At 43.5% G+C, this 7,500-nt stretch overlaps 1 protein-coding gene across 3 annotated transcripts in view; it reads right to left on the reverse strand.

Moving 5' to 3' along the window:
* kcnh4b (potassium voltage-gated channel, subfamily H (eag-related), member 4b) overlaps window positions 1-7,500 on the reverse strand; it is a 61,718-nt gene that overhangs the window by 20,452 nt on the left and 33,766 nt on the right. For all 3 annotated transcript variants that reach the window (XM_042083635.1, XM_042083637.1, XM_042083634.1), the window contains exons 6-7: window positions 4,646-4,803; window positions 2,998-3,205 (exon numbers count right to left, since the gene is read on the reverse strand). In XM_042083635.1, the coding sequence (XP_041939569.1) occupies window positions 2,998-3,205; window positions 4,646-4,803 (366 nt within the window). The remainder of the gene's footprint in view (window positions 1-2,997; window positions 3,206-4,645; window positions 4,804-7,500) is intronic.

The following is a 7,500-nucleotide window of genomic DNA, read 5'->3' on the forward strand; positions in this document are numbered from 1 at the left end:
CAGTCAGAAATGCTTGCTTGACAGAAAGACATGCACACACATGAACACACACACACACACACACACAAACACACACGCTTGCACAAAGAGAGTGCTGTAGACCTCCTCTCTAATTGCAGATCAGTGAGCTCGTCCAGCGAAGCATAACAATGACCTAGCTTGAAACACGATCAAATATGAGACCAGGAGAAGCGAAGACCGTTTCATTTACAGTTAATTGAGGGAAGCTATTTGCAATTCTTCATCTCTGTAGGGTGTGTATATGCCCATGGAAGTGAGAGCCCATCTCAAAGTGTCAGGGGTTCCTTCATGGCACATATAAGTACATTATTGCTTGTCTTCAATTATAAACATAAAACTGAAAAAGGACCTCTGAGGCATCTTAAGTTAAAGTGACACAATGTGGTCCTTTTACATTCAAATAAAGGCTTCAAACTCATTCTGATGCTACACTGACTTTTATTATGGAAAATGAATTCTCTGACATTGCCAATGTGCACCTGGAATGCTTGATATTGCACTATGTAACACTACGTTGATCTTCATGACCCATTTAGTGGGAATTGGACTAATGTGTGGCGTCTTAGCGCTAAAAGTATAAAGTATAAAGTATAAAAACTCTTTTGATCCCGTGAGGGAAATTTGGTCTCTGCATTTATCCCAATCCGTGAATTAGTGAAACACACTGCACACATTGAGGTGAAGCACACACTAATCCCAGTGCAGTGAGCTGCCTGCAACAACAGCCGTGGCCTACAGGTCGGGGTTCGAACCGGCAACCCTCCGGTTACAAGTCCGAAGCGCTAACCAGTAGGCCACGGCTGCGGTAGTCAAAGGACTATTGATGCCAAGGAAAATAAATATAAACTCTTCCCTGATGTTTCTTTGAGATCTGTAACTTTTTGCACCTCAAAACACACTGAAAAGGATCCTTGTTGATGTTGCATGAGCTTGAAAATCACTTCATTGAGGCACAGGTTTTGGACATTTTTTTTTTCAACGCCAGAGCAAATGGTGAGTCCTGAGTGAGTGACCGTCTCGTCCATCTCTTTCCTTTTGTTCCCCTCACTCCCGATGGCGTACGGCTTTATTCAGAATACGTAATAGAGCACTAAATAGCTGTAGAATGGGTCAGGGCAATTGCCGCTGGCAACATTATGCAGCGACGCCAGCCAATGTGAAAATTATTTTAATTTGGACAATCTCGGGAATTGCAGCTGTCCATATAAAAAAAAAAAAAAAAACACATAACTACTTCAGCTCTGCAGGACAGTAGTGGGCACAGAGCGCCCACACACACAGTCGTGTGCCCTCGCGGTGCCTGATGAAGGAAAGGTCACTGGGGACGCCGTCTGAATGGCCTCAAGGTCTCATCAAAGCACTGGCTTCTATTTTCTCTAATGTCAGTGGTATTGTATGTGTGTATGTATGCTAAGGGCCTAGATGTCTGTGTGGCGGTGCCTGGGGTCGTACGGAATCTCATCTGCCGTTTATTGCTCTGTATACAATGTGTGTGTGTGTGTGTGTGTGTGTGTGTGTGTGTGTGTGTGTGTGTGTGTGTGTGTGTGTGTGTGTGTGTGTGTGTGTGTGTGAGAGAGAGAGAGAGAGAGTCCATGGGATGTGTAATCAACCAGCATCTCTTGTGCCATTTACAGCCTTGATAGGAATTTTGTTTTTATGTGTGTGTGTGTGTGTGTGTGTGTGTATGTATGTGTGTATGTGTATGTGTGTGCATGGGAGTCAATGTGTGTGTTTCTGTGCATGTATGTGTGTGTCTCCAGCAATCTGTAGGCATCTCTAGTGGCGTTTCTTGCAGTCTTGAGCTGTTACACGCCCCTAGCGGAGTATGTGTTTGTGTCTGTGTGTGTGTGTGTGTGTGTGTGTGTGTGTGTTTGTGTTTGTGCCTGTAGTGGTGTCTCTGCTGCTGTCGTTTTAATTGAGGCTGTTTTTCTCAAGCTGTTGGAGGCGGCAGAGATGCCAGAGTTGATAGGAAGGGAGGCCTGCAGAGTACTTTAAATAGTTTGATAGTTACTTGGATGGTGTGTGTGTGTGTGTGTGTGTGTGTGTGTGTGTGTGTGTGTGTGTGCGTGCGCACGTACATGTGTCTGTTTGTGTAGATTTATCTTATGTGTGTATATACACACGCACATGGCATGGTATTAAGTATTAGAGTACATGCCTGTGTCTGCCTGTGTGTGTGCATGACTACGCATGAATATGAGTCTTTTGAAATGTGTATATGAATGTGCACAGACACTATAATATTATGCGAAGGCATGTGTATGACCCACTTAAAGACTTCTGTATATGAGACTGGATTTCACCAGTGGTCCATGTATGAGCCACAGGAAGGCTTATGCTTTTGTCTGCAAGTGTGTGTGAGCACACATGTATGTGCATTTATGAATGTTTGCAAGTGTGTGTGAGCACACCTGTGCATTTATTGATTAATAGCATGAGTGCTATTTCTGTTCACGTTTCCACACACTTTCTAGGCAGATACTGGCCGTGTCCGAAACAGACAAACTCCTGGCTTCTAAGATAGCATTAAGACATGTCCGAATCAGATATGTCTATGAAATTCTGCCTTCTAAGATAGATACCTTCGCATTCCTCTCCTCCCTCTATGTCCAAAATTCCATTTCATTGTGAGCAGCTGCTTTCTGGTATCCTGGCAACGGAGTTCTGTGTTGCTATCTTGCTAGGCTGTCCAAAACAAGGCTCATAGCTGGTACATTGATGCCTGCAAGTGACTCGAGAAGGCAGAAGACTGATGGCAGTAAGGTAGCAGGCAGTAGGCAGCAGGCAGCTGCCTTCTGTTTCGGACAGAACCAATCTGTCTGTCTAGTTGTGTTAAGTCCACATATTCACACTCAGTGGTAAATGTTTTGAATGCATCCATTAAGCTGGTTCATATATAATAAGCCAAGAGAAGAGGTGTGTGTGTGTGTGTGTGTGTATGTGTGTATGTGTGCGCGTGTGTGTTCCGCTACTCACCTATGTCCCAGACCTCGGGATTGTGGCTCTCCATCTCCTTGCGGCCGATGACGTACCAGATGCAGGCCATCCAGTGGGCCAGCAGGGCGAACATGGACATGAGCAGCGTCAGCACCATGGCGCTGTACTGGGAGTAGCGGTCCAGCTTCTGCAGCAGGCGCAGCAGGCGCAGCAGACGCACCGTCTTCAGCAGGTGCACCAGAGACGTCTGCGCAGACACACTTATAGCTTAACTTCATCTACCATAACTTGGAGTTTGCTATTTCTGTTATTTGGATGCAATGAGTGAGACCAAAGTAAGCATTCAAAATAAAATTTTAGGCTACTATATTCTCCTGATAACGTGAGTGGAATGGATTTAATGTGGACGCAAACATAAAAAGACGCAGAGTGGCTACATGATACAGTGCACATTTTGCGGTGAAAAAGTTCCGCCTTTTAAAATCAGGAGTAGCCTAATACGAATCATAGTTAAAACCATCAATTAGACAACAGAATCAGTAGGGTACCAGTTTTGTTTCATTGTACCAGGCCTACTGTATGTCAAAAGCAGGCTCGGATGAAGCTGGGAAGGATTAAACACACGGTTTCCACACCACGGTAATCAACCGTGATAATCATGATATTTGAAATGAAAACAGTAATTGTTATCGTCAACATTTTTATCGTGGTTTACCATTATACTGGTAATCGTTAGACACAACATGTTTCATAACAGTGTTTGCTGCCTATCAGTTTGAAGGCCAAATGTGGTATGTGACAATACATTACTCCACAGCCAGCCCCTATAGAATCTTTGCATATACTGTACTGCTTTATCTACTTGACAATATAGACGCTTTTGTGCTGCTATGGGAACCTAGCAGCTTCCTCTCGTCTCATTCCAACAGAATCCACAAAGCACCAGACGGAAGACTACCCATCCTGCATAGTAAGGAACTGAATTTTGAGACAATTGTTTTCCCTATTCATACCTAATTTATTCAGACGAAACTTCTGTGAAAAAGTAACAGATCAAAGAGCCTGCGGCTGGCTCTGGTTTCGAGTTCATCTCCAACCTCATTCTTTAACAGATGCTTTTGTGGAACGTGACGGCCAGACTCAAGCTGCTTGCGAAGAATCGAAGATTCCCATGAGACCGGATGTGGTGAGATTGATGGGACTGTATCATGAACATGAGAGGAGCTCACAAAGTCTGGGAATCGGACTGAAGTTGTGGACCAAAAGACTCCATTCACAAGGCCTTCCCTCCTAAGGGCTCTACCCAAATCCCCTGTTTCAATGTGTTTTCAGCCAAAACGTTAAAACATCCATCAAGTCAGGATATCTTTTGGAGGCATTAGGGCTGGTTTAGGATTTAGGAAGGGCCATGAATCCTGCAGTTTCTCACCTCAATCTTTTCCATATTTCAATCTATTATATATTTCAACAATCTACTTTAGAAATATACAATTATGGGTTATGATAGATCATTCATTGATAACCATCTACAAATACATATTCATTGTTATTATATATTGGCCAGCCCATCAAAAGTAGCACTGTTTCCTAAGGTAGTCCACTGCATCTATCATGGCTTTGGCCTTGCTGATACCAGACTCTAGTGCTCTGATGGAGAGGGTCAGTTGTCCAACTCTCCTCTACTCACCACGGTGATGTTGAAGGCGTAGAGGAGGTCGAAGGGCAGCGCCGCCACCAGGTCCACGAAGAACCAGGTGGCGGCGTAGTGGATGCAGATGGAGCGCGAGTCGTACACCACCTGGCCCGACTGACTCACGTAGGTGGTGCGGAAGTTCAGGATGATGTCTGTGGAGGGGAGAGGAGAGGAGAATGCGTGCACACAAACACACACACACACACACACACACACACACACACTGTATTCAATTACCTTTAGTTCATCAACTAAATTAGGGCCCAAGGTGTAAACATCCAAACCAATTTGGATGCAAGTGCATAACATGAAAAGTTTTCAGATACTAAAATGAAGTACACATGTTTTACATACTGTGATCTAACCACACATAAAAAAAAGTTGGAAATATATCAAGCAACCAGTTTACAACTCAGCATCTATCCAGGACAAGACAGGGACTTGGGATGGTTTGCTCCAGATGATTGATTGTGTAGGAAATTGATCCAGTCAGCTGTAGTTTAGCTCAAGGCGTGATTGCACTGTCTGCGGTCTGTGTGGAAGCCCGCCTTGACTGTTTTAAGTTCAGAACACACTAAAACATCTAGGTATGAGTGACTGGCTACCTTTGGAAAAGCTCTAACAAATCCTGAAAATAAAACTAAAAACTATTATATTTTTATAAGCAATATTCTTTTTCTGTAGTGCTTTTCAAACTGTGTTCTTAGTCGTGTTTTACTGTGAGACCGCTGAAACACAAAATAAAATGATAACTTGTAAAAAAAAGATGCTGAATGCTGATCTGAGATCTGTATCTGCTGACAGCTGAGGCGATTCACTGGTCTGACATTCTCTTGCTATGAGCTGAGAATATCTCTGAATGGCTGCTGCAGACGCAGTCCGTCCTGTCCTGCCAGCGCTGGCTCTACAGCTGACCTTTGATTGAGACATGACTCATGAGAGGTATCATTAGGCTGGCCCAGGACTACTGCAATGTAGCTACATATAAAAAATGTAATTAGGCTAGTCACACACAAGTATACATGTGTAAAATGTTAATTATATATCTATATCTATATATATACATGAAAAATGTTTGTGTATTGAGTATTGTCTCCCTCTTTGAAAATATGTATATTTGAGATGTGTATGAACTGTAATATTATATGGTTAGGAGATATTTCGTCATGTGCACCGAGACAACTGTTAAACATAGCATGTCAGAGAGTGAACACAAGTGTGAAATGTGACACACCATCGGCTGATATCTACCAACGGTCATGAAACAAGACATGTCATTGGCTAGTCTACTCTGACAGTGCCTCTAAATGGCACCTCGTTGTTGGCAGACCTAACAGTGCCAGCCAGTGTGGGAGCTCTCTAATTGGTGATTCAATAATGCCCGGTGCTCAAAAGCCTTCTGACGCTCTTTTAAGAGCCTTCTGAATAGTTGCACCTGTTCGGGGGTATTTTTAGCGCCGTCTTGAATCCGACCGGCCGGCACAGCCGCTCAGCACTGGCATCAGAGCCGGAACGATCGCTCCTGAGACACACTGAGGGTTCGCTCGCTCCATCGCGGCAGGCAGTTTGAGCTCTCACTGACAGAACCAGGAAAAAACAGAGCACAGCCTTATCTCGGAAGCAGTGAACGAAATCCTGCCCCGACTAAAATAACCTTGGCCTGTTGTCCTTTTTCTTTTTGCACCATCATTGCTATGAATGGAAAACTTGCAATAAAACGTTAAGAATAGCAAGGGCAACAGGATCCTGAATGTTGTCAAACTGCTGTAATTATAGGGGTTCAATTACAGATTAGCATTGGCTTTAGTGACCAAGTGCAGGCCTCGGATCAGATGAACATTTAGAATCCAGCTTAGTGGAAACCCTAGATACTTACAGTCTGGCCACAACAATGGCAGCACAGCCTCAGTTGGCCATACACATGTAAAACATGCTAACAGTAAAATGTGAGTATGCACTTTTATTCACAGAGGACCTGAGGGAGAACTTAGTTTCCTGGCAGTTCACTTTCCTTTCAGTAGCAAAGAAATACTATTTAACACTATTTAAGTACTATTACTATTTAAGTAAGAAATTGTGTATCAGTATGACAATAATAAAAAAGTATTATGTATTGCAATGAGTACAATCTATTGGTCTTTAATTAAAAACAAAACACTTGTCGAAAAAGCATATTTTTAGTAAAGCAGCATCACACTCCTTGGGTGTGCATTTTGACACCAGATTTTGAGCACATACTGTCTGATAGTCCACACACTTTAACAGTGTGATGTATCTGAATGTGTTTTGGTGAGAATGGGTGGCCATTTGTCCTCCTGGACATCAACTCTCCAGCAGAGTTAATTTAACACTCACGTGACGACACTAATCAAGCCCCTTGTGAGTGTGAGATTGCAGCAGTAGTGGGCAAATTAGACACCAGAATGAAATAACACTACACACACACACACACACACACACACACACACACACACACACACACACACACACACACACACACACACACACGCACACGCACACACACACACACAAACACACACGCACACACACACACACAACCTTCAGAAATGTTTTAGTGGTAAAATAAGAAGCTGTGGCATTTAGTCTCATCGGTAGGTCTCTCAAATGTCAATCCACAATTCACAGGTTCAAGCTGAAAGCTGTGGGGCACTAAGGTTTCCCATTAAGGAAGATCCCTCAGTAAAAATACAGCCGTTCTCCAATATCCAACAGATTCACCTCTTGACCTTTGTCTCCTTGTCCTCTCCTTTCTCCACTTTCCTTTTCTTGTTGAGCATTTCTCCTGTTCCTTCCTCCACCCTGTTCTCTCTGTCTCCCTCAGACTGAAG

The sequence above is a fragment of the Alosa sapidissima genome, chromosome 24, assembly GCF_018492685.1.
Source record: "Alosa sapidissima isolate fAloSap1 chromosome 24, fAloSap1.pri, whole genome shotgun sequence".
NCBI lineage: Eukaryota > Metazoa > Chordata > Actinopteri > Clupeiformes > Clupeidae > Alosa > Alosa sapidissima.